This window comes from Cervus elaphus, chromosome 20 (genome assembly GCF_910594005.1).
Source record: "Cervus elaphus chromosome 20, mCerEla1.1, whole genome shotgun sequence".
Lineage (NCBI taxonomy): Eukaryota > Metazoa > Chordata > Mammalia > Artiodactyla > Cervidae > Cervus > Cervus elaphus.
This window is the reverse complement of record NC_057834.1, coordinates 74,281,832-74,309,771: the sequence shown is the minus strand read 5'-3', so window position 1 is coordinate 74,309,771 and position 27,940 is coordinate 74,281,832. Positions and strand designations below refer to the sequence as shown.

The 27,940-nt window shown below is 42.7% G+C and overlaps 1 protein-coding gene across 2 annotated transcripts in view; it reads right to left on the bottom strand.

Annotated features, from left to right (window-relative positions):
* TGFBR3 (transforming growth factor beta receptor 3) overlaps positions 1-27,940 on the bottom strand; it is a 192,337-nt gene that overhangs the window by 106,123 nt on the left and 58,274 nt on the right. For both annotated transcript variants that reach the window (XM_043875720.1, XM_043875719.1), the window contains exon 3: positions 12,727-12,911. In XM_043875720.1, coding sequence (XP_043731655.1) covers positions 12,727-12,911 — 185 coding nt within the window. The remainder of the gene's footprint in view (positions 1-12,726; positions 12,912-27,940) is intronic.

Genomic DNA, 27,940 nt, shown 5'->3' with positions numbered 1-27,940 from the left:
ATGGAAGCCAAAGCAGCAGGTCTTTCAAACAGATTCAGATTCCTGTGTCTTTAAGACCAGACCCTCATAAATGGATTGCTTCTGCTGGACACCATGCTCTAAATAAACAGACTCTTCTGGCCGACACACAACTTCCTGTAGGGTTCTGGTGGGTAAAGCTGGAAAAGGCTGCCAAATCCAATGACCAGCAACTTTTGAGCTGACTTAGAAAACAAGCTACAAAGACTTGAGTCCAGAGTAAACAAAGGAAAAAGCCACATTAAACAGGGAACAAATTACTATACAGGCAGGGATATTTTAAGTGCTCACTGAGCAAAAAAACAAAATAAAAAAAATCAAGTTATTAAGTATTTAATGATATAGGGTAAAGTAAAATGCCTTCTTTCAATTGGAGGAATCAAGGTTAATTAATTCCAGCAACATGAAGAATTGGCTGGGAATCATCCCCCTGCATCAGGACAGATCGTTCTCAATGGCCCAACTTCAAACCCGACTCAGATCAAATGAGCTACCCAAGGGAGCAGCATGGAGTCGAAAGCCATTTATAGCTTTTACCCAGCTGAGGGAAAAGACTAGCTGGTGTACTAATAGAGGACTAAAATCTATAACAGTAAAGAAAAAAAAACTCAGAAACAGACTAGAAAAGTCTAAAACAGAGACCGGGAGAAAATATAGTAAATTGCAGTAGCCCAGGTGGCTCAGTGGTAAAGAATCTGCCTGCCAATGCAGGAATTACAAGAGACGTGGGTTCGATCCCTGGGTGGAGAAGATCCCATGGAGAAGGAAATAGCAATCCACTCCAGTATTCTTGCCATGGAAAATTCCATGGACAGACAGGCCTGCCAGGCTACAGTCCATGAGGTTGCAAAGAATCAGACACAACTGAGCATGCAGCATGTATGCACAAGATTTAATTAGGAAAAATAAATCGATGCAGTAATACAAAGCAGAAGATACCTGCTCTGCTATAGCAGTTAAGGACTGGGGACAAAACACCAAGTCCACTGATATAATTAAATCAAACCAAAGTACACAGTGGAAAAAGGGAAGAATTTAAGCAGACTTATGATGATACTTTAAATAATATCCTCAGCACCATGCAAAAACCCAGAGTCCCTGCAAGGCGTGGATGGGAGGGGAGTTTGGGGGAGAATGGATACATATATATGCATGGCTGAGTCCCTTTGCTGTCCACCTGAAACTATCACAACATTGTTAACCAGCTATACCCCAATACAAAATAAAAAGTTAAAAAAAAAAAAGAATCCATGCAAAAGAGTCCAGCTTGTTTCCTGACCTTAAGAAGTCCACTCACCAGCCGACTACACAAGATTAACAAACATGATTCAGCAGCAAATAAGACAAGAAAACATATAATCCCATACTCTGGGGAGGTGCAGATTGTGGGGGGCGAGGGAGTCAGAGCTACCTTTAGTAAAGAAGGAGTTGGAGGAGGATAAAGGAACCAGGAAAAGACTTGCTGATGAGTTAAGACGTAGCACATGGGCTTCAAACATGACCCATGTTATGTTTGAGGAGTTAAGAAAGCAGCTCAGGTGGAATTAAGAAAAAGCTGTAAGGCAATGGATTCAGCGGAAAGGTCAGGGGTGAGGCTCAGGAACATGCACTTAAGTATTTCCAAGGGATTCAGATACAGGGGCTCTGCATACCATATACACTGATCCATAGGATTAAGTCCAAATCCTTACTTGTGCGGCTTTTCCAGTCTCATCTTCCACTTCCAGGACCCAGCCCACCCCCACCGCTGCCCCATCAATGCCGCATCCTCTGTTCCAGGGGTTGGCAAGCTTTATCTGAAAATGACCAGACTGTAGACATCTGGGGCTTTGTTATTCTTGTTACCCTAACTCAAGTCTTCCACTGTGGCGAGGAAGAGGCCACAGACAACAAGTAAACAAATGGGCATGGTGGCTCAGAGGTTAAAGCATCTGCCTCTAATGTGGGAGACCTGGGTTCGATCCCTGGGTTGGGAAGATCCCCTGGAGAAGGAAATGGTAACCCACTCCAGTATTCTTGCCTGGAGAATCCCATGGACGGAGGAGCCTGGTAGGCTACAGTCCATGGGGTCGCAGAGTCGGACACGACTGAGCGACTTCACTTCACATGTGCCAATAAAACTTTATTTATTCCCCCCCAAAAAAACTTTACTTACAAAAATAGGCTTCAGATTGATGAATAGATAAGTAAGGTGTGGTATAGCCATATAACAGAATGCTGTTCATAAATAAAAAGGAATGAAATAACCAATACATGCACAGCATGGATGAACCTCAAGTGCATTACATTAAGTAAGAGTCATAAATGTCACCCATATTATGTGATTCTATTTATTTGAAAAATGCCCAGAATTTCAAATCTATAAAGAAAGTAGATTAGTGGGTGGGAGCATGGGGAATGAGGAATGATTGCTAATGGGCACCAAATTTCCTTTCGGGGGTACTAAAAATGTTTTAAACTTCAGTTGTCATGATAGTTGCACTATAAATATATAAATATACTAAAAGTCATTGACTTGCATGCTTTAAACAGGTGAATTTTACAGTGTGTAAATTACATACATACAAAAATAGGCAACAGTAAGGATTGGGCCCAAAGCCCATAGCTTGCCACTGCCTGATCTGTATGTACATCAGCCACACCATGCACAGGGAAGAAATTTCCTCCACACGTGGTTTTGCTCTTCCTTCTGCACATGTTGAAGCCTTTCTTCCCCTCAGCCCAGTAACTTCTACTTGACTTTGAAGTCTTTCATCAAATGCTCTCTTCTGAGAATCCCTCCCTCTCCTGCATATAGAATTACCACTCCTGCTACTGGGGACAAATAATGGTCATATTATTTGTCACACAGTATTATGCTGATTTTCCCTCAACCCGAACCAATGCTCAAGACATAACGATGAGGAGGAATTCAGCAGAGAGTCTATCTAGTACACAGTAGGTTCTCAGTGAATAACTCATTGAATAAGTCTATAAATGAATGAACAAATGAATCAATTATAAGAACATTATTTAGAGAAAAATCCTTTTAATGAAGAGGCCCACAAGCTGGACTGAAATAATCAGGGCCTAAAGCAAAGAGTCGGACATGACTGAGCAACTGAACTGAACTAAACTGAACTGAACTGAAAGCTGATTAGGCCAGTCCCAGCACACTGGTTAAGGAGCTGCAAGGCAGTGGAGAGGAGCATAGAAACTCGGGAAATTTCAGAGGAAAATCAATAAAACTTCGTGAATGAACAAATATAGGGTTTCAGTGAATAGGTAAGTCCAAGACAGTTCAAAAGTCCCAAGACATAGGATTTCCCTCGTGGTCCAGTGATTAAGACTCCATGCATCCATTGCAGGGGTCCTGGGTTCAATCCCTGTTTGGGGAACTAAGATCCCACATGCTGTGCAGAGTGGCCAAGGGAAAAAAAACAAAACGAAACAAAAATGCACTGAAAACACACACGGGTGATTTAAAACAAAAAAAAAAAGGTGGAAAAAAGTGTCCCAAGACAAGATGGTAGTGGTACCGTTGACGGGACAAGGAAGTTAGACTGATAAACCAGCATGGGGATAAGAAGAAGACCAGCTTTGGAAGGTACTTACAGTCAATTTTAAAGATAAATAGCTAGCATTTGATTGTTTCTTGTGTGCTAAGCATACATGCCAGCCCTAAGGGGGCCACAGAGACATCTCTCCATCCTCAGTGAATCTTCTAAAGAATTGCCACTATCATCTCTATTTTACCGAAGAGGAAACTGGGGCTCAGAGAATTAAGTGACTCACCCAGAGTCACATGCTTGGAGAGTGACAGAGCTGAGGTCAGCCCTCTGTCTGACACCAGGTAGAATCACAGTGATAGCCACTGCTCCACAGCTCACCTCAGGCACCTGAGAGTCTGAGGTGAGACGTGAGAGCTACAGTGCTTTGGAGAGCAGACTGGAGCTCCACCTGAGAAGCCATGAGGCTGGGGAGTCGTTGGCATGGAGGTGACAATCCAAATCCTGAGAACAGACAAGCCACCTCAGGGAGAGTAGACAGGGGAAAACCAGGGCCAAGGACTACAGTTCAGTCAAAACCACCGAGAAAAAAGAACGAGAAGCTGGGAAAGAAACAGAAAAACAGATGAAAAGGTAGAAGGAGAACCAAGCTAAGGTAATATCCTGAAACCCAAAGAGAGATGCTAGAAGAAGGGGCAAAGAAAAAGGAGCTGAGGTGGGGTAAAGAGTGTGGAAAGGGGAGGTGGTAGAAAGAAGTCTGCAACAGGAGTTGGGGTCCCTGGGGTCCAGTCCAGCCCTGACACCAAATTCTTGTTTGACAGTGAATAAGCCATGGCTTCACTCCCTGGCCCTGGAAGGTGGTTAAAACTAGGCTGTCTTGAGGGCATCTCTCCAGGCCTAGCATCCCATGAGTTGGTCAAAAGGGAATCACCAGAGACAAATTCAGGAGAGCAGAAGTCAGGCTACAGAGAGGAAAGAAGGGGAAGGCAGGAAACACCAACTCACTCATTCAAAGTGTGGGATATACAAGGAAAAGAAACAAGATGGTGCAGAGAGGCAATCAGCAGGGCCAGGTTCATACACAGCCTCTTCACCGAGAGAGAAAGGAAAGGAGTAATTAAACACGTGTCTCATTTTCACAGAGATATTTAAAAAAACACAGTGGAGAGTGGGACTCTTGAAAGTAACGAACACTTCTGCAGAATTGGGGTATTTCAGTCAGAGGTATTAGCCAGTAAATTGACATTTTCAAACAAAATGTCAAGAGAGCAAATCAGCAATGGAAAGAAAAAAATACAAGTTGGATATCTGGACACTCGTCAACACACACAAACTGGGCATTTGCCCAACCGGCACATCTGGGTCTCAGATTTGCAAACCTGCTCTTTACTTTGGTCTATTGCTTTTTTAAAATACTCCCCAAAGAGTTCTAAAAGCAAAAAGTCACATTTTCAAATGTGGAGGGTACTCCCAGAAAACGTTAGAAACATTTCCTAACAATATTTTGGGGAAATTACACAATTTTTTAAAAGTCAAGAGCAGTCACCATGGCAACAAGGGTATGGGTTGAGGTCATAACCCTAACCTCCATAAAGACCAAGACTGCACCAGTTGGAAAATGCTGCTGCTGGACAAATTTCAGGAGTCAAGGCAGCCTCTCCTCCAGACTGGGGAAGAGGCAATAACAAGAGAGGATTTTTCAATCTGTCAGCTCCCAGCCAGCAAAAAAACACAACCGGCATTACCTCATGCTAAAATGGCAGCATCCAACCAGGCTCAGTCCCTCTGTGGGGCAGGGAGCGTGCCTTCTGAGGGCTATGTTACTGCATCTGGACATCACTGTGGTTAACGGCGGGGTTTAAGCCATGCGGCTAGCCAGTGTGTCTTATAACTTCTTCACTTCTTGTGTCCTAATTGGTTTGCTAAATCCTGATATTTATTAACACTATTATCACTCTGAATCTGCTTTCCCTTTTTCTAAAATTCCAAGATTGGGTTTCTGGAGAGTTCTCATTTGAGAGTTAGCTGTAGCTTGAGACTGAACATCTTGCCGCAATGTGTTAGAAACCGTCGTTGACTAGCGAGGCCAGGTCTACCTGGCCTGCATTGTCTTCTGTTGAAATAGCAGCCGGGTGTCTGGCTGCCTGGCTGGCCCCACCCCTGCTCCTCTGTCCAGTCCTGGCCTGGCACCTTCATACTGCCCAGCAGGGTGTCATCATGTAACCGGCACTGAGTATCTTCAAGGGAAGGGGCAACTCATTTTAAATAATGTGGCTGTCCTATTCATTTAGGGCCTCCAATTCTATGTGAAAGCCAGGTTCGGTTGTCTTTCAACTTAATGAAATAATTTTCACAGCAACGCTCAAATGAATGGGGGAAGAAAGGAGGAGGGAAAAGAGGGAAAGAAGAAGGGACAGAGGAGAGAAGAAAGGGAGAGGGAAAGAGATTTAAAAAAAAAAAAAAAGAAAGAGGAAAAGGAATGTCTTTTGAGACACGTGACCACTGTGGCCAGGGTAACTCTCTGACAGATCTGCTGTCGGTCTGTGACGAAATGGCCAGTTCAGAGATGACTCTACCTGTTAGGCTGGGGTGGCTTCCAAAACAACTTCCATTTAAACAAACACCAGGCAGTGCTTACACATGGAAAGTGTTTGTTTAGTAACTGAATTTCACCAATATACAGTGTCTGTGTGTGAGGGGTTTACTTTGATGCCTGCTTATTTTAGCACATGCTACATATAAGATCTCTGAAACATAAATAGCCTTGAGTTTGTTTGAGGTTTTCCCCCCAGCATATAAACAGGAGTAGCACTGGGAAGTCATTCACAAATAACAGCAGAGGGAAAAATGCCCCTCACAAGAGTAGGAATATACCTAATGTGCTTGCTAGTGTTCATCTGAAATTTCTGCTCCGACATGTGTACTCTCCAAAAAACAGTCTTGAAATTTTCTATCAGTTCTTTCAGTGGTGATAGGTGAAGGTAAGAAACCCAACCGCTCCCCCAACCCCTGCACTGTTCTGTTCATATTTTAATAACTGGAGGTGGGGGCCAAAAAGAAAGAAGTTGTCCACCTAATATTGCAGAAACAGGGGAAAGATGACAGACAGACAGATGGGTAAGTAGGTTGCTGCAGGGATGTCCAATTTAATTGCTAAACTGCCAGATTCCTCAAAGGAAAAAGATGTCAAATCAGATGGCAAAGTCCACAGACTGAAGCTCCTGTACTTCACTCAGAGCAGGAAGGGTGCCTGAATGTTTTGTTTTCTCCCCACACAATTCAAGCAAGTTTGGTTACAAGTCATGGATTACTAGCAGAAGACAGGTGAGTTACTGTTGTGGAGGCAGTTAAAAGCTTTATCTGGGGGGAGGAAAATGATCAACTGTGAAAAACAGATGGGAGGTTGGCATGTAGTGCAGGATTAACAGCCACATAGAGTGCAAGGGCTCCTAAGCCCAGTCCCGCATTTTCTAATTACTGACACTTGACATGATAATCTTTTAAGCCAGAAAGGAAAAGGGAGACAATGCTACACACAAAACCACCCTCAGAACTGCCCCCAAAGACACAAGGAAGGGGAAGAAAAGCAGCTCTGAGCATTGGAAAGAGCTATCAGAAGCCTATGCAGGAAACGCAAACTTTCCGTGGGAGATCTGCTGGCTCATGGAACAGGTGTAAGTGCGACGGGATGGCCGGTTTCATAGCCAGAGCTAGGTCAGAGCTAAATGTGAAAGGAAAGTGGACTGTGGGGAAAGCCTGGACTGTAGACTCCAACAGAGCGAGGCTGCATATCCAGGGTCTGCTGTGTAACCTCCCTTTGGGCTGACAGTGAGAACGGACAGAGACAACACAGCTGCCGGGCAGGTGGCTGGCCCACAGCAGGCACTTCACCATCACCACGATCATCACTTTTACTCTTATCTGGGGCCTTAGGGAGCTAAGGGTAATGAATTAGAAGGGCTTCCCAGGTGGCACAGTGGTAAAGAAATCACCTGCCAATGCAGGAGATGCAAGAGACTCAGGTTCAATCCCTGGGTCGGGAAGAATCCCCCCAGAGAAAGAAATGGCAACCCACTCCAGTATTCTTGCCTGGAAAATGCCACGAACAGAGGAGCCTGGCGGGCTATAGTCCACAGGGTCACAAAGAATCAAATGTGACTAAGCATAGACACACAGAAGGGAGCTATTAAGAGGCAAGCAGAACAGTTGGAATTTTAGACAGGTTCACTTCCTTCTCTTTCTCTCAACTATGGTCTTTTCCTGCCCTCAAAAAAAAACAGGAAAGGAACAACTTTATGCCACAGTCCTCAGAGAAGGTCAAAAATAAAAGTGACTTGGAGCCACATGTGTGATTAACCACACATCCCATTTGGCCCTGCCTGCCTAGAAGCCTGGAGCCAAATTTCAAACTCAATCATGCCAATCACATTAACCCTCATGGCTATCAAACTATATCTTTCTAACAAATTACACTTCTTTGTCCTCATTTTGCATTTCTGCTTACACTGTTGGTATGTCTGTTGTAAGCCCATCTCAAATCCCTTTTGGAATGAAACAGAGAATAATACATAAAAGAATGGAGGGTTCTGAGCTTTCTGACAGGTGTGTGGGCTTAGTCGCTCAGTCGTGTCTGACTCTTTGCAACCCCATGGACTGTAGGCTGCCAGGCTCCTCTGTCCATGGGATTCTTCAGGCAAGAATAGTGGAGTGGGTTGCCATGCCCTCCTCCAGGGGAACTTCCTAACCCAAGGATCAAACCCAGTCTACTGCATTGCAGGTGGATTCTTTACTGTCTGAACCAACAGGGATGGATGAGGATAAATTTATTAAACTTGGCCCCTTTCCCACGACAATGGATCCTCCCAGATCCTCACTCCATCCTACAGCCATCCCACTCGCATGGCATGCCCATTAGCAGTTGCTTCTTTAATGTCAAAACACATACATAAATTTAAACACCCATAATTGCCCCCAGAATCTGTTATACACATACATACTGCTAACTAACGGCTTTTCATAATAAGCAAGCAGTTAGACAAATGGGAAATAGAAAAGAAGCACTGCCACAAAAAAAGCAGGTCACAATAAAAATCAGATGATAGGGAGCAAATTGTTGCCATTCCAGCAACTAATGAAAGTATATCACTGTCAACAAGCAGCCTCTTAGTAGTGCTACAACCCTTCTTGGGAATCAGGAAACACCCAGAGGGACCAAACTCAGGGGCAGGTGAATGGGGTCATTGGGAAAGAGTTGGGGGGGGAGGGAGGCGTGCAGGGGGCAGATTTTACTTTGAGGTTAAAGGGCACAGGAGAATGAAACCTACGATTTGTTGTTGTTTAGTTGCTAAGTCATGTCCAACTCTTTTGCAACCCCATGGACAGCAGCCTACCACGCTCCTCTGTCCACAGGATTTCCCAGGCAAGAATACTGGAGGGGGTTGCCATCTCCTCCTCCAGCAAATCTTCCTGACCCAGGGATCCAACCCACATCTCCTGCACTGGCAGGCAGATTCTTCACCACTGAGACACCAGGGAAGCCCAAAACCTATGATATATTCCACTTATTCTAAAAGACAAACTGATCTCTCAGAACTGTTTACCTTCTTCTGCCCACCTCTGTCACCAAAGAGTCTTTTCCCAATTTCCTGTTCACTTCCAGGACTGCTATTTCCAAAGTCGATGGTTACAAATGAGAGGTGTGGTCTCAGATAAAAAATACAACTACAGGTCTGTGTTGTCCTGATGAGAATCCAGCAGGGAAGTCAATAGCAAAACCATGCTTCACCACAGACAACTTTGTATTAATCACTGTAGCAAGCATGCTTCTGATACAAATTCTCTGCTGGCCTATAAAACTGTTTATCTAACTTAAGTATAGCTGTTTCCCCAAATCTTGTCAACCTGCTGCAGTTATTACTTTCAGGTGTAGGCTGTTTTATCCTCCACAGAGGGAAAGCAGAAGGCTCTCCTCAGTTGAGGAAACTTAAGGTGCCTGGGAGATAGGAATTTAGTAAAATGTTAGAGAACGGATGATTTATACTAGATCTTAATGCTTATCCTGCACCAATAACAAGCCAGGAGGAGGCGGGTGGGATGGGGTTGATTTAGTAATTCCCTTGCATTTAAGGAGGACAGCATGAAAAACAACTACCTCGGTCATAGGAGTCAAAGTAATGATGGCTTGGAGCCAGTAGGGCATTCTTTTCTAATTTACAAGCAACAACATTTATCATTTCATCTTGAAAAATATTTGCCCTTAATATTTGGTAGAAACATGCACAAAGGCTGTCTCTGATCCTCCTTCCCATTATTACCATCAGAATCAACTGGCTGTTATTTTTAGGACAGACTATATAAAATAGCATATGTATAAAAATCAAGTTATCTTTAAAAACATCAGAAAGAGTTGGAAGGGCTTAGGTTGGAGGAGGAAGCAATCTTGGTGTTAAAAAAAATAGATACGTTTAAGGTAACTTTTATTTAAGGCAATTAGAATACTGACAGGCTAAATTATTATTTTTTTAACAGCTTTACTGAAATAAAATCCACATGCCATAAAATTCACCCATTTAAAGTACAACTCCATGGCTTTTATTATGTTCACATTTATCATTGGTGTTTAGTAATATTCATATACAATTGTGGAGCCATCACTACAATTCAATTTCGGAACATTGTCTCCCCCTCAAAGAAACTCTGTACTCATACTCAGTCAGTACCCGATTTCTCTCTTTTGCCCTTCAGCCCTAAACAACCACCAATTTATTTTCTATCTCTATAAATTTGTCTACCATGGACATTTCATATGTATGGAATCAGACAGTATATGTCTTTTGTGTCTTTCACTTAGCATAATGTTTTTAAGGTTCATCCACGTTGTGGCATGTATCAGTATTTCATTCATTTTTATTGCTGAATAACATTCCATCATATGGATATATACATATCACATTTCATTTATCCATTCATCCATTGACAGACATTCAGGTTGTTAACACTTTTGACGGGCATTCAGGCATGCAGATTGTTCCCATTTTTTGGCTATTATGAATAATATTGCTATGAACATTCATGGACAAGTTTTCACATGGACGTATGTTTTCTTTTCTCTAGTATATACACTTAGGAATGGAATTGCTGGGTCTAAATGATCTTTAAAAGCTATTGGCATGGCTGCAGTAATGAATTTCCAGAGTCACACATGGAGAAGGTAAGAGATACTTATTTTTCCTCCTCCATCTTACCATCCATAAACAAACTCTCCTTCATTGCCTCTTTGTCAGGGCCTTACTGCTCTGGATTAACCTTGACACTCACTCTGTAGACATAAAATACTCCAGGTCTACCCTATGAGAGCAGTTCAGAGCCAGAGAGAATTTCCAAAGATCACATGTCCCAACATTTTGTCTTCTAACAAGATAGAACACAACCATCTAATTCCTTAAAGTCCCCCAAAGAAGGGAAGAATGCAATTTCCCTCAGCTGCCTATCTCAGTAATATCTTCAAATCACTAATCTTAAATCATACATACAGTAAACATTTTTTAACCAAGTTTTAGAGACTATCCCCACAGGCCCTCTTTCTTTACTTCCTCACTGAGCATATGATGTCCCTTGATGCCAGCTCATTTTACGTATCTTCAGGACAACCATGTCTATTTTTATCTAACACAGTAAATACAAGTGTGGGAGAGCTCTGCCGTCATTCCTTGAGGTATTTTTCTTTTGCTTCAATAGTCTTATGTGAATCTATTTTCAGAATCAACAATAGTACCGCACAATTTAACATGCAGAATTTCTGCTGTTGCTGCTTTTGTAATAGCTCGGACTTGTTTTTTCTTTCTTGGTTCTTCTGAGACAGCATATATAACATGAGTAATTATTGCTGCTAAAGAACTGCTGGAGTCAGCAGTACCTCATATGAGCTGCACTTCCTCCTCCCCTTCTTCCCCTCCCACCACAAATTCTCCCCCATAAGTTAAAAATTAAAGACGCATTACTGGGATAAAGAAATCTGACCTGAAATATGTGCTGCAGCAACAATGGCAAGCAACCAAGAGTATTAACAATAATTTCCAATGTAGCTGGGAAGGCTAGATGATTTGTCTTTGAAATGAGCCAACTCCACACACTTTCACAAGATTAAAATCAGTTTGCTTTCCCTTCTGGACACCTCACCTCCCCTATTCCTACTCCCCCGCCCCCCCAGAATGAAGAGTGGTTGAGGCACATAAACAAATGGTTCTGGAAATTAACTTTCTTGATCAGAAACAAGCTCAAAGATAAATTCTGCTCTGCAGGAGTTTTTCTACATTTCACTGGGATTGGGGTTTATTGTGGTTTCTCTCTTCCCAGAGAAATAATACCCTAGTGATAACATTTCTGACACAGAAGCTTAAAAACAGAAACAATGACAGCTGCATGTTATCCTCAAAGAAGCAGCAGGACCATTATCCTCAAGGCGGGTCATTTCAGAGCCACAAGACAGAGGAGGCGATTTCACTCTTACGATAATGACCTTGGGCAAGTGAGTTATCATTGCACCTGTCTATAACCTATAAATTGAGGGCAGTAATAGGACTTCTTGGAAGAAGTGTGTGAGTGGTTTAAATAGTGCTGAGGACAGAGGAAATACTGAGTCACTATGAGCTTGGGTCATCACCACCACCACCAAGACCATCTTCATCTTCGAGAAGCTGCCGGGATAACATAAGGAGCTACCCACTCCAGGGCTTTCATGTGAATATTAATACAAGGTACTGCCATCCTCATCCCAGAGAGTTTCCATTTCCCCTGACACATCCCGCAGGAGCAGTAGGCCCACAAAAGACAAAGCAAAGAAAGAAGAAAGCACAGAAAGATGAGAAAGACATTCTACAATAACAGAAAAAGGGCAACATTATTTTTTCACAACCATGTTTTAAAAGTAAAATTCTCAAAAACATTCTTTCCAATATGGGGGCGGGGGGTGGACAGGAAAAGTGAAAAGCCGAGAAAGCTCTCTAGAGAGAAGTCCTAGAGTTGCCCAATTCAGAGAGCAATCCTTCTGAATTAATTGAAATCCTTCTCTCTCTCTCATGTACCTGTGTCCTCCTCCCCACTTATGTTCATACACAAGCATCCTCATTAAATCCAGAATGGAAGAAGAGGACGCCACATCCAGAGAAGTGTAAAGACAGATTCCAAGGGGCAGTGGGCGGCAAGCGGGCACCGCACCTACCTCTCTCTGCGGCTGGCCGGGCCCCTGGTCGGCGGCACGGAGGTTCAGGACATGCACCTCCTGGGGCAGCCCCACCGTGCCCCTACTGGCACACCCCGACAAGGCGGTGAAGCTCTCCATCAGGGCCTGGACCGGATGGGAGGCGTTGACGGGCGACAGCTCACACTGGGCACCGGGCTCTGGACCTGCACAGGGAATCACAAACACAGACCCTTCAGAGACAGCAGTTAACTGTGGTACGACTAAATGAATTGTTCTGGATGTATGAGCCATGGCCAGCCCACCAGAGGTGCCTTTCCAGGTAAGTTGTTTCTAGAAGTGAAAAGTGAAACTGTTAGTCGCTAGTCGTGTCCAACTCTTTTACGACACCATGAACTGTAGCCCTCCAGGCTCCTCTGTCCATGGGATCTCCAGACAAGAATACTGGAGTGGGTTGCCATTTCCTTCTCCAGGGGGGTCTTCCTGATAGAACCTGGGATAGAACCTGGGTCTCCTGCATTGTACGCAGATTCTTTACCATCTGAGTCACCAGGGAAGCCCAAGTTGTTTCTAGAACTAAATGGCAAAAAAAGCTAGTCTACTCTTATAAAACCCCAATCTTAAACTCCTTTTGGATGATTTTGACATGTATTTGATTAAATTCCCTTTTAGACACACAAGTCACAAATGTTTTCTTCTGGATGCAGGAAACCTCCCATCTGACATCTGTGTTCAATTCTTCCTTCCCCTCTTAGAAGAAAACCACAGATAAATGAATTATGTAAAGTCCAATATTTAATAGGTGTTTAATAAGTATTAAACACCTAAAATTGCACCCAAAAAAGTATAAAAGGCAGATTCTACCATTTAAGTGCTTCCTCTTCTTAGAGAAAGCAAAACAAACTTAAGAACATACAAAACCAAGAAGGAACAAGCAGAGACAGTTGAGGCCAGAGTTATTATACAGCAAAGTTTGGGAGAGGTCAGAAAGACCCTCCCATGAGAAGTGGGATACGAGCAGAGCCTCTGAAAGAAAAAGTAAAGGCCTGGTCATACGTGGCTCCTGCTTCCTCATTCTCCCTTCCTCTAATCAATCAGAACTTAAATCTGAAATCCATCCATTCCTTCCTACCTCTACTTCCTGTAGCCTTCACTGTCTCTGTCCCTAGACAATTGTGGATATTCCTAGAAGGAGCCTCTGGTCTCCAGCTCTCCAAGCTGCCTTCCACACAAGCATGGTTCACCTAACCCAGCGTGGTCCTCATTGCATTGCACTGTGTGTGCAGTCAATTGTGTTCAACTCTGCAACCACACGGACTGTAGCCCACCAGGCTCCTCTGTCCATGGAATTTTCCAGGCAAGAATACTAGAATGGGTTGCCATTTCCTTCTCCAGGGGATCTTCCTGACCCAGTGACTGAACTTGCATCTCTTATGTCTCCTGCATTGGCAGGCAGTCCTCAACCAAATGGTCATTCCAAATGCAAAGACCTGCCCCTCTCATCCCTGTAGGCATGTCCCATCCCTTAGAGAACTGCTGGCCTATGAATAAAGCCTGTGTTCCTTAAACTGGCATGCAAGGCCTTTCTGGATCTAGCCCCTTCCTATTTCTCCAGCCTTACCCCTCCCCCATCCAAGAACCCCAAATGGCTTAAAGGTCTCCAAACAGAATGTTTCTCCAAACAGAATGTTTCTCAGCTTCTCAAGTCTTCATTCAAGCTTGTTTCCTTTTCCCAAATTCCTCTTCCATGCTATCTCCATCCCTATAAGAAACACCCCAAACTGAGGAAGATCCTCAGACACTTCCTCTTTCCTCTCATAAATTTTCTGCCCATTTCTGCTGTTTCTTTTCTATGCTGTAACCACCAGTGTATAAGTCTGTCTTTGCCAGTCCAGAGGGACCTCCCTGACAGCTGTGGATTATCAACCTTGCATCCTCAGCACCCATCACAGTGCCTCACATGTATAAGATGCAAAAAAATATTTCTTAGATGAATCATTAAGCTTAAAGGAAAAAAAAACTGTCCCCTCCCTGATCAGTGATTAGGGCACCTTTCTGTATGGAGCTAACATGGGAAAAAGACTGCTACACTGATGGGACATGCATTAACTGAATCGATAGGGAGGGACATCCAGAAATAAGGAGTCAGCGATACTTAAACCTCACATATCTCGGTAAGGTTGGTGTTGTCCTCAATGAGCTGAGGAGACTGGGACTTGAACACAGAGCATTCTAAATCACCACCTTCCAAATGGAACCAGATAAAAGACCTGCATGCACTTCATGAGTTCTTCCCGACTTCCATACAATAAAAATACTCTCCAGGATTACAGCCCCCGGCTAAAATGCAAAACCAGGCAATCCTTCATCCCTCCTGCTATGCTATAAGCAGACACCCTGCCTGCTATGCCAAGTCTATTTCAGAACTCACAGAAGTTATCTAGGTGGATAACGGTTATCTGGTCTGAAGTGAAGTATGTACCTTCTCAAATAATCACTGCCACCGTCTGTATTGCTCTCCTGAGCCCAGCCGTTTTCTGAGAAAGAGAGGTGGTGAAGGAAGACGTCATAGCAGCAAAGTCAGGAGGTATTGGACGTGCGAGTCCCTGAAGTCCCTGAGCAAGGCAAAGGGTGTGAGCGGGTGCCCCCACCCCTCCTCCAGCCCTTACCAGCCACAATGGGATTATCAAGTGCCTTTCACACCCCAGAGCTCCAGAAAGTCTCCTACTCCCACTTAACCCTGAGGACTCGCAGCCGCTATTGCTACCCATACCTACTACCCTTCTGAATTGATTTCACGGCCTCCTACCATGAATGTCCCGTTATCACAAATGAAGTACAAATGAAAATACTTCTCGGTTCCATTTTTGTATGTATGTATAAAGCTCTGACTGAGCTGCAATTCCACCCAGAACACAATCGCAAAAGGCTTGCAGTCTGCTTGATTCGCCCTTCTCCTTACCACCCTCCTCCTTACACACCACCATCACCCATTAAGATCTTCCTTCAGTCACCACACTGCTCATCTCCACAAAAAACTCACTGGCAACATATGAAAGGATAAGGCCTTGCCCAGAGAGGAAGGGAATCAGAAGAGGAATGCCCCCAGCTCCAGGCTTCCCCGGTGGCTCAAATGGTAAAGAATCTGCCTGAAATGGGGGAGACCCAGATTTGAACCCTGGGTTGGGAAGATCCCCTGGAGAAGGGAATAGCTACCCACTCCAGTACTCTTGCCTGGAAAATCCCATGGACGGAGGAGCCTGGCAGGCTGCAGTCCATGGGGTCGCGAAGAGTCGGACACGACTGAGCCACTTCACTTTCACTTTTCACTTTCATGCATTGGAGAAGGAAATGGCAACCCACTCCAGTGTTCTTGCCTGGAGAATCCCAGGGACGGCGGAGCCTGGTGGGCTGCCGTCTATGGGGTCGCACAGAGTCAGACACGACTGAAGTGACTTAGCAGCAGCAGCAGCATTAATCCATATATGTGGCTATATTAATCCAAAATATGGATATATTAATCCTTCCTTCCTTAAGGAAGGAAGTGAGGGATGGAGGGAGACAGAGATTGTGAAAGAGAGAGATAAAAGAAAAGAAAAATCAGAAACTATCTATCCCATCCTCCAAGGGTATGTAAGAAATGGTATCTTCAACAGTTCAACACACAATGTCAGTCTGGTCTAGTTAGTAAGTAAGTAATAAGTAAATAAATAAGTAGCTCCCAGTAATTGCTCACTATAGGCTGGACAGTGCTAGGTGCTGTATATCACTCCAATACCACCATAAGCAAGTGGTATTATCACCATTTTAAAGAACAGGAATGTAAATTCAATGAACTTAAGTAACTCTTCTAAGCCTGCCCTAGTCACTCAAGGCCTCAAATTCACACCTGCCTCCCAAGTTACTATCTCTGTAAAGTGAAAGTTTTCATTAAAACACATTGGGCTCACATGGGCTCATTGGTGAATTCTACCAAACATTTAAGAAATTACACCAATTCTCTACAATCTGTTTTAGAAGACAGCAGCAGAGGGAATACTTTCTAACTCATTACCCTAATACCAAAGCCAGACAAAGACCTTGCAAGAAAACTACAGACCTGTATCTCTCCTGAACACAGATGCAAAAATTCTCAACAAAATACTGGCAAGTCAAATCCAGCAATGGATACAAGGGATTACACACCATAATCAAGTGGCATTTATCCCAAGTATGCAACATTTGAAAATCAATTACTATATCCATCTCACCAACTAACGAAAAAAGAAAAATGAGGAGAAAAATGACATATCAATAAAGGCAGAAAAAGCATTTTACAAAATCTAACAGTCACTCATGATTAGGACTCTCAGCAAAGTAGGAATAGATGGGAACTTCCTTAACTGGATAAAGAACCTATATCAAAAGATCTCATAGTTAATACTGTACTTAATGGTGGGAACCAAAAGCTTTCTCACTAAGATCAACAAGACAAGAACATCCCCTCTCACCACTTGTTTTCAACATTATACTGGAAGTGCTAGCTAATGCTAATGTATCGTCATGTGATGAAATTCTGGCTAGATACAGCCTGAGGTGATATATACAATTTCTCAGAAGTTTCTTAAGAAAGGAAGGAGTTGTGTTTTTCTGCCCTCTCCTCCTTCCTGCTAGCTGGAATACAGACGGTGATGGACAGAGCTAAAACATTCATCTTGGCCCATAAGATGGTAGCAACATGATGAGTCTAACAAAGCATTAAGACAGATGTTGCCTGGGTCACTGATGAACATGGTGCTGTTGCTTCAGCTCTGGACTGCTTTTTTTTTTATATGAAATACATGTAGCTTTTTTCTATTTCAAACCAATATTATTTTGAGTTTTCTGCCATTTATAGCTCAACCTACCTTAATTAATATACTGGCTTTATTTTACTTCATCAAAAATACCAACCTTCTTCCCACCAGAGCCTGCATGTACAAGGTTTCTTTCAGCAACACTTTCCCACCATTCCTATCACTTACCCCTGCCTTGGTGTGATGAACCCCTACTCATTCTTCAGATCTCTCAAGGAATCTTCTCTTAGCTCTTTTACATTAGATATACCTTTTTGGGTACTCTCATGGTACTATTTCTCTTCACTGCATTTCATGTGGTTCAGTTCAGTTCAGTTCAGTCACTCAGTCATGTCCAACTCTTTGCGACCTGCAGCACACCAGGCTTCCCTCTCCATCACCAAATCCCAGAGCTTGCTCAAACTCATGTCCATCGAGTCAGTGATACCATCTGACCATCTCATCCTCTGTCATGCCCTTCTCCTCCCGCCTTCAATCTTTCCCAGCATCAGGATCTTTCAAAATGAGTCAGTCCTTTGCATCAGGTGGCCAAAGTATTGGAGTTTCAGCTTCAGCATCAGTCCTTCCAATGAATATTCAGGACAGATTTCCTTTAGGATGGACTGGTTGGATCTCCTTGCAGTCCAAAGGACTCTCAAGAGTCTCTTCCAACACCACAGTTCAAAGGCATCAATTCTTCGGTGCTCAACTTTCTTTATAGTCCAACTCTCACATCCATACATGACTACTGAAAAAACCAAAGCTTTGACTAGATGAACCTTTGTCAGCAAAGTAATGTCTCTGCTTCTTAATATGCTGTCTAGGTTAGTCATAGCTTTTCTTCCAAGAAGCAAGCAACATTTTTTTTGTGCAATTATCTGTTCAACATCTGCATACATTCTAGGACTACAAATACCACTAAAATGTGGAATCCAATCATTCCGTTTCTGCTGTATCCCTTATACCAGCATAATGTCCATCACATGGTATGCATTCAAATATTAATGAGGAAGGGGGTAGGAGTGGAAAAGGGAAGGAACAATGAGGTGATCAATGCACAAAGGATCATATCAAATAGGAGACTCTATCTTAGAGTCTTTCTTTGACTCTTTACCCAGTAGCCACAGCTTCAGTCTTTTTTTTTAATTTTTGTTTTGTATTGGGGTATAGCTGATTAACAATGTTGTGATAGTTTCAGGTAAACAGTGAAGGGACTCAGCCACACATATACATGTATCCATTCTTCCCCAACTCCCCTCCCATCCAGGCTGCCATATAACATTGAGCAGAGTTCCACGTGCTGCAAGGAGGTCCTTGTTGGTTATCCATTTTAAATACAGCAGTGCGGATGGACATGTCCATCCCAAACCCTCTAATCATCCCTTCCCCCACAAAGCTTCAATCTTATGCTAAAGGGGAAAAAAAATGGAGCAGGACATTTTTGGTTGCGAAGAATCAAGTCCCCATCAGGGCTTCCCCACCCTCAAATGTCACAGAGGCAGGAAATGCAAACCTGTTTTTGTCCTCTCTTCCCCAACATGCTCTGGCAAGACCCTTCTCTCCGAGGAGGCATAACAATCCCCCCTTCCCATCAGTAAGGCACACCCCCAGCCTCATCCTGCCACCTCCTGCGTCAGCCTCTCCTGCCCCTCTCCTGCAGCCACAGCCTGCCTCCAACAACTGGCTTTCCATCCTTCCCCACCAGGCTGCCCACATGATGCCAGGCTCATCTCCAGTTAGAAGAGTTTCCACCTGGGAACCGCTAATCCCCTCCCCAGACTCTACCACAGGAGCCTGGAGTAGGAAGGTGGCCATGATTCTCACATGACCACCATGGGGCCCAAGCACCTCACAGTCACAAAAGCTCGGACACCAGGAAAACATGCTCTGAAACCCTGTCTGACTCACAGGCTCACTTTTGTGGTGACCCGTGAGCTCTGCTACTGTCGGCTCTCAGGGACCGCCTCAGAGGCCTGCCAGTTTCTCTTGCGGCCACTGCTGGAAACCCACAGCCCTTCCCTCCCTGCGCCATCTCTTCCCCAAAGCCCAAGTGAGCAAGTGAGCACATGCCCTAGCGGTGCCGCTGAGCGGCTCACCAAAAGCTACCTTACTGCAGTGAGATCCAGCAGGGCCCAGATCCCAGCGGAAAGAAATGCTGTTCATAAACAACAATCCTGTTAACCGTGCACTGTACTTTAATAGTTAAAAGGCATTTTATGGAAATTCTATAAAGTGGGTAGAACAGATATCATTCCCACTGTAAGTATACTGCTATAAGCCACAGCACTGGGTGCAGATTTCAGTGAACTGCTTCCTGACAGTAACACACCCCCAGAGATGCTTCTGCCTGTTGCCTCCCAATCTGGGTATTTCTGTTTCTTCCGGACATCTAGTGCATAGCCCGTCCAGAAGTCTTTGGGGATAATTCCCAAAAGAATCTAATTAAGCCAGACTCTGTTTTTCCTGCTCAGTACACCCTCCTGGGCAACCAGGACAGACACACAGCCCCTATTCACCCACAAAATGCTACTTGTACTGAGTAAAAACATTTACCGACCCGAAGGCAACACAGATTCATGTAAACCCTGTGGTAAGAAACTCCCCAGGTGGCCCGGACCAAGTGGCCTCCTTCAGCAGGCGGGGCCCTCTCTGCGGCAGCTGGGCCACCTGGAGCAGTGCTGTGAAGCATATGGTGAGACCCCTCTGCCTCCAGCTCCTGCGATAAGCCAGGGTTTAATTCTTCATGTGTAGAGTTATTATGCACCTTCTCTGAGCTGCATGCTACATACATATAGTTTCTAATCCTCATAGCACAACTGCAAAGATTCTGCTAAAACCCCCACTTCAGGGTGGTGGAAACTGGAACTCAGAGAGGTTAAGCGACTTGCCAAAGGTCACACACCACCAGTAAGCAGTAGGGTAGGATTCAAACCCAGTACTCTCAGACTCCAGATCCAAGTTCTTCCCATGACAAGCCACTGCCTGCATCCTCCAGTCCTTCACCTCTGGACGTGATGAACAGGCCAACGCCATGGCCAAACATAAACATAACTCATGTCTGATAAAATAAAATACAATAAAAGAATTGCTTGGATCACACTTGCAACCTTTCGGTTGACTTAAAAGGCCATATATTTAATGAGAAAGCATAAGCTCATTTCTCATTTTACCAAACGTCTTCCTCTTTCTCACTAATGCCTGCTTATCTGCACACATGGGAAATGTTCCTAGGTCTGGCTATAACATGAATGTCTAAATTCCCAGTTCCACTTAAAGAAAAAAATGCAAACGGACTCACCCTTTCATTATATCCTTAGCTACAACACAGCATTCCAATCTCAGTTACAGAACCCCCCACATCCCCACTGGCTGCAGGCCAGCCCTCAGATTTGACAAAACGCAGACAAAGCATTTGGGAACAGACCCATTTGCTGCACACACTTTAAATTTAATCTGTCCCCAAAGAAATTAATATCACACCTCATGCAACACAGAGTACAATATTGGGGGTTGGGGAGGGGGATAGTGATTGTTTGGGGGAAGGGACAGTAAGTAATTTTCACATTTAATAAATGTGATCCTTAAGCACTCTAAATACCAATACATACCAAGTTGACACAAACATCTGGTACCTATTCCACATAATTTCCAACACACTGATTCCCCATATCACCCAGAGTACTAATGAGGAGCGTGTGTTCAGCTATAATAAAAGTGGTAAAGACGCAGAGGGAATCAGCGGGTAACATTATAGCCTGGGACCAAGACACTGCAGTGGAGAGATTTTATTCCAACAACACCATTGGCTAATAAAGGTTTCTGTTATGGTCCCACAGGGAATTCCGCAATGCCGTCAGCTGCGAAGAGGGACAAACTCCCACAGATTGTGGGACTGGGCACTGCAGGATCTATTCTGCCCCTGAGCTAAAAATCCCTTCTACCCCCACAGGATGCAAGAATCTGTAAGAAAGGGCACCCAAGGTGATTTCAGTCAAAGGCACAGCCTGGCTAGAATGGAACTTTATGAGAGGGTACGTGACAAGCATCAGGATATGATGCAAAAACAAAGTTCCAAGAAAAAACACCTGGAAGGCTCCAAGCTCCAGTGTACACAACATATGTTCGTGTTTATACCTTCTCAAATTACAACTCTTTGGAGCTACAGCCCCTTGGGGATGGAGCTGTGGAATGCACCACCATTAAAATTCAAAGAGGGACCTTTCTACCACAGCCCCCACCTGGGTTTTTTCAACAGTAAAACTTGGCTTACAGCTGAAGCTTATCCTTGATAGGAAAAAGATAGGCAGAAGAGCATATAATTTTCTAAATCCTGTACTATGGATTTCTCAGGAAAAAACAGCCAGTTTTTTGGGTTTTTTTTTTTTAAGAGAACAACTCCTCAGGCATATCTTATCATAGTTTCATTCATTCTCCAAGTGAATATCTAAATCCAAACCTTTCTCTTGACAAACCAACACTCTTCCAAGAAGTCAACCCGCCAACTTCTTGGGCCAAAAGCCAGTGCATAGTTAGTTGCACACTGTTGTGTTGAAATCATGGTGCATCCATGTTGAAGAATTTCCTGTGTTCAAGCTGTGTTTTTAAATGTTCAAAAGGAAACAATGGGCAGAGCTTCTTTAAGAATCTAAATTCTCAAAGTGTTGGCAAGTGCCAAGCCACCTACTCTTCCATCTAAGCAAAACACCACTATACAACCTAGAAGTATCAGGGGATTTACCCAGCTCTGGGGGGTTGTTTCATTTTGTGTTTTGGTTTTTTTTTAATAACCTGAAGAGAAAAGGTAGCAGAAGAAGCATGTCCCAGAAGTCACCCCTGGCCACTGCAAAGAGCCTTGCATTAGAGACCTAGTGGTACAGGAGAAGCACTAGACCGGGAGCTCCGAGAGCTGCATTCTAAGTCCAGGTCTGCCACTTATATTGTTTGGCCTTGTCTTTAAGTTTCCCACAATCTCCCTTTCTTTTACATTATGACAGGCTCAATTCATAGATCAAATGAGACCCTATACATGCAGATACTTTACAAATTTCAATTACTGTTAGAAACATAAAGTCCTCTAGGGAGAGGAGAAATAAATGAATGAAAACATTTTCTCCAACTGAAAAAAAAAATGTTTTCTTTATGAACTTTTAGAATGATATTAATAAAATATCCAAGATAAGATGTTCTTATACTATTCCCTAGCCATTACTCCCCAAAAATTATTTCTAAGAACTGCACTCAGAAGATTTAAAATAAAACTATATTCAGAATTAGAGTAAAAATTCCAGTTCTCTGAGCACAATCTGGAAGTACAACTCCCAAAGGTGAGAACAGGTCATGTTTCTGCCTCCAGGGATTCCCACAATCCAGAAAGAGAATAATCAGGCACCATCTTGGCCAACTTTCTTACTGTTTACTTTCCATCGATAAGATGGTACACTTGTTCCTGTTTTTCTGACAAGATCTAAAGGAACATGGGAATGAAGGGAACATTGGCTACAGAATTCATTTATGAGGAGATTAGAATTTATGGAATGTTATTGCCTAAATGATTCAGCACAGGGACCAAGAACAAATTGGAAGATTTGGAGGATGGAAGAAAATGGAATCTGTCTCCTCCCACTGTGTTTTTGAGATACACAAAATAATTTTTTAAGTATACTTCCTTATTAAAAGGAAAATAATTGATCTGGAATCAAAATATTAAATTCAATTTAGGCATGCAACCAATAAAAATTATAATTTAATTCCTACTAAGGCAATATTTTACAGTAAAGTGAAATTTGCAGGGCTGGAAAGCCACTCCTCATTAACCCTGAGGGATAACATCACCAAATTTGTCTCTCAGATTTCGACTTCCACTTAAGATAATCACTAAACTAATTTCTTTTTTTAATCTCTAGCAAATTGGTGTCTGATGAGAAAGGAAAAAATGGGAGAAATACAAGTAAAGACATGCACACGAACACAGAATTATAACCTGCTGCAACAGAATTATAACATGCTTCTCAGGGACGGCTGAGCCCTCCGTTAGGGCTGGGGTGCAGGGTCTGGGTTAGTGGCAAGACAAGAAGCTGTAAGTGGGGGGATGGTAGAAAGGACGGAAGGGGGAAACCACAACTGCTGGGGAGGTGAATCACAGGCTATAACCGCTGGTCCTGATTATAAATAGAAGGCAAGAGACTAAAAAAGGAAAATCTACCAACTATTGGCTTGGCCATGAAAAATATTACTAATTACAGCCACGTGTACAAACTGGGCCATGAACTAAAATACATTTAACTTTAAGGATTTTATATATAGACAGGGCATTCAACAATTGGTAGTTGAAGGAATGCAGGAAATGCTGCATCAATGATATATCAAATCCAATTATAATACTAAATCATAGTTCTTCCTCTTCAAACAAGGTAGCTCGCTGCTGCTCAGGTGCTTCTGTTAAGAAACAGCTGATAGTTTGCAAAGAAATCTATAAAAAATAATGTGCTCTTTCTCCTTTCACAGTGAAGCTAAAAGGCTCAGGAGTATAGATGGAGCTGGAATTTCCAGGGTTCAGTCAAACAAAGCCATTGACAGGACTTCTCAGTGTAGATGGAGGGACAACAGACCTTCGAAAGACAGATGAATATTTGTGCTAAGCAGCCCTGGACTGGAACCACATTTTCATATCTTATTAAATTCGGAGACTCCATAAGCCTCTTATTACATTTTTTTTCCTTATGGCTAGTAACAGCTTTTAGTTATGAACCTATTGTTTCATTTATCCTACCTTGTGTCTGGGTGTCTTCTACTTAGCTGGAAACACCATGAAGGCAGGGACCATGCTTCTTTTGCGTATCTTCTATCTACCCAAGTGCTTGGCACAGCGCTTAGCATGAGGCAGGTGTTCACAAACACTTTTTGGGTAATGAATTCTTCAGTCAAACAACCAGTTCTTAGGATTCACTCATTTTTATTATCATTTAACTATAATTATTATTACCAACTCTCCAACTATAGAATATGTCCTAAAAAGGTACTATTTAACCTGTCTCAACCTCCTTTCGCATTAGGAATCACAGAGCTAAAGGAACTGTGGGGCTATGTAGTTCAATCACCTCACTATCACCCACAGTGGTTGGTAAAAAGACCTTCGCCTCTTCTTCCTGAATTTCAGACAAGTTTTTCCAAGCTTCTGGTCCCAAATTATGCAAAATTAAGGTACCAAGATAGGTCTGACACAGAATCCCCCAGTTTTAATAAGTTCCATTCCTAGAAAATACCTGATCCAACCAAAATGCCATGCAAAATAGTCCTTTATTATTCATATACTCAACCACTTCTAGAAAGGAAACTGAGGGGCTTGTAATTTAAAAAAAATGGAAACATACCAAAAAAACAGGCCCAGAAAACTTAAACTGGCAATCAATTTAAAATGGCTATTTAAAAAAAAAAAGAAAAAAACTTTATTGAAGAACTTCGGAAACAACTTTATTTGCACACCAAACCTAATTCTGAGCTACCAGTCAAGGTTAAAAAAAAGAAAATGTGATGTTTACAAGATCTCAAAAAAGGAAACAAATCAGTTCTTTGGATAAGAAAATATTCTTCCTAAGTCTGAATTTAAGAGGCTTATAAAGCAAAGATCAGTGATTGCAAGAGTTACTTCACAAACAGCATAGGCACATAATTTTTCTTACATAGAAAGTAGTGAAAGTCACTCAGTCATGTCCGACTCTTTGCAACCCCCTGGACTATACAGTCCATAGAATTCTCCAGGCCAGAATACTGGAGGGGGTAGCTTTTCCCTTCTCCACAGGGGATCTTCCCAACCCAGGGATCGAACCAGGTCTCCCACATTGTAGGCGGATTCTTTACCAGCTGAGCCACAAAAGAAACCCTTTCTTATATAGCTTCATTATAAATAGAGGAAATACACTCTATAGTGAATTTCATTCAGGGATCTGGGAATTCTTAGCACACACAAAAACTCCTTTTCTGGAATTGGGAATTCGCTTGGTTCTTTTACTTTTAAATCAATAATAATTCACATTAATGTAGGTATGAAGGCAAAAACAAGTGACATTGGTTTGCTAAAGGTATTCAGGGAATTTTGTGATCTCAATTTTTAAGACCATGTGTTTCTGCATTAGTTGTTCAGTCATGTTCAACTCTTTGCAACCCCATGGACTGAAGCCCTCCTCTGTCTATGGGATACTCCAGGCAAGAATACTGGAGTGGGTTTCCATTTCCTTCTCCAGGGGATCTTCCTGACCCAGGGATCAAACCCAGATCTCCCACATTGGAGGGCAGATTCTTTACCGTCTGACCCACCAGGGAAGCCCCTACCATGCCATGCAATAAATCAGAAGTTTTGGGTTTCCCTGGGATAAGCAACTTCTATAAAGATAAAATCTAAACAGGGGTATCAATTTAATAAAAGACTAAAAGAGAGGGACTTGATTCAACCATAGTGCATTTAACCTAAAGATAGGTATAAAATAATGTTCTGTTGTTTAATAAACTCTCCACACCCTCCCCCAATTTTAAAACTAGGATAAATGAGATACCTGTTCAGAAAAACATCTACTGAGCATGCTCATGACAAAACTTCACACACAGCAAAGTACTGTGAAACACACAGCTGTATCTGACAAAGCAACCTTTCAAAACAGACGTGTCAGATGATGTTTCAAAGCTCAGCTTTTTTTTTTTTTTTTTTAGTTTGTCACATTCAATCAAAGCAATTTTTGTTTTCCTGAAATCTGTGTGTTATTTCGGGGAAAACTTTTCTTCGGTGTTTTTCCACTCTGGATCAACTTGCTCCCCTCTTCCTCTCAAGTGAACCTAAGGAAACTACTCTACCAGAAGGAATTCACCTTTTCTCACGTGGAGACAAGTTCTAATACTTTCAAATGGTCAATCTAAAAATAAAATCCTTTGCATGCCAATTCCTAAGACAAAAATAGCTTTGTTTCAAAATCTGCACAGAAAAGTGTACCAAAACTACACTAATCCATTGTTTACAGTAGTAATTAATTCCTTCTCTCAGTATTTTATATCATTCCCCCTCCCTTCTTCCCACCTATTGCATCTGGCCCAAAGAAGGACCGCACCACCACACCATCAATGCCTCATTTATTCAGCACTGACTAGCAATGAGATAGCCCACATAAGCAAATCTTCCAAATAACTAGGCTTCACTCCTTTCAAGAAAGAAAGTAACTTTAGTCATTTCTAAGATAAATCTACCTAAAACATACTGCATACATAATTATTTCCTGGCCATCTTATACATCCTAAATATCACTAATTCTTTTTTTATTTCTTGAGGACACAGGGTCATCAGTACAAATACTAATGACAATTTATTAAACTTGGTATGGTGTTTTAGTTTTTATCTCTACACCAAATGGTCCCATATTTCTCTGTTTTATAATTCTGCTTACACTTTTTACACTTCTGTTTCTCCCAGCTCTAGCTGAAAGCTTGTGTCTTTGCCTCAAGCCCATGACTACCATCTTTTACACTCGATTCTAAGTCAGCAAGCTCTGGATGAAGGCCATCCCACTTCCAGAGTACCTTCCATGACTTTTGACAGCTATTTTCCTGATAACTCACGAAACATACTGGCTTTCTTCATGTGCTCCAGAGACACACGCCTGCTGTAAAACTGACATTGTATAATAATATGAATGTATAACAATATTAACAATATTATAGACAGTGACCACACAGATCTAATTTGAATGGCAAGCTTCATAAAAAATGAAGCTTATGCACTAAGGGTGAATCATTGGGAATTTAGCTCTCACAAAAACTGTGCTAAAAGCCCTACTCTCCCATTGCTCCAGGGATTCAAATTTTATCTTCAAGAAGAATTTTATATTCAAGAAGAGAAGAAAGCAAATATATGGTGAGATCTCATGTGTCTTACATAAAGGTCTCAGGATAGCTCCTCTTCTGTTCAGTTTTCACGATGAGGATATAAAACCTACATGTCCCCAATTAATCACAATTTTAGCATCATTTGCACATATGTCACTCATTCCTCAATGGGACAGGGCATCACCATTCCTTCAGGCACCATTAGGGAGATCAGACACTCCTACCAGCGATCCCTATTCCCAGCCAGTACAAATGATCCACGGTATAAATACAGTGCAGGGGAGGCTATGTGCTGGACAGTGCCATTTCACAAAGAAAACACACAACAAAGCCACTCCAATAGCCTCTCTACAGTACACGGTATCATCCTGCAGCTTTCTCAAATCAAGTCATGACATGACTCTTCCCTACCTTCCCATGTTAGTTTGAGTTACAGGTCAGGCTGAATTCCTTTCAAGACATGCTTACATAAGGAAAGGCATATACTGAGGGCTACTACAGTTTCAGACTCAGGGAGGCTCACTTTTTAAAGCTTTTTCTGAAATGAAATAGAG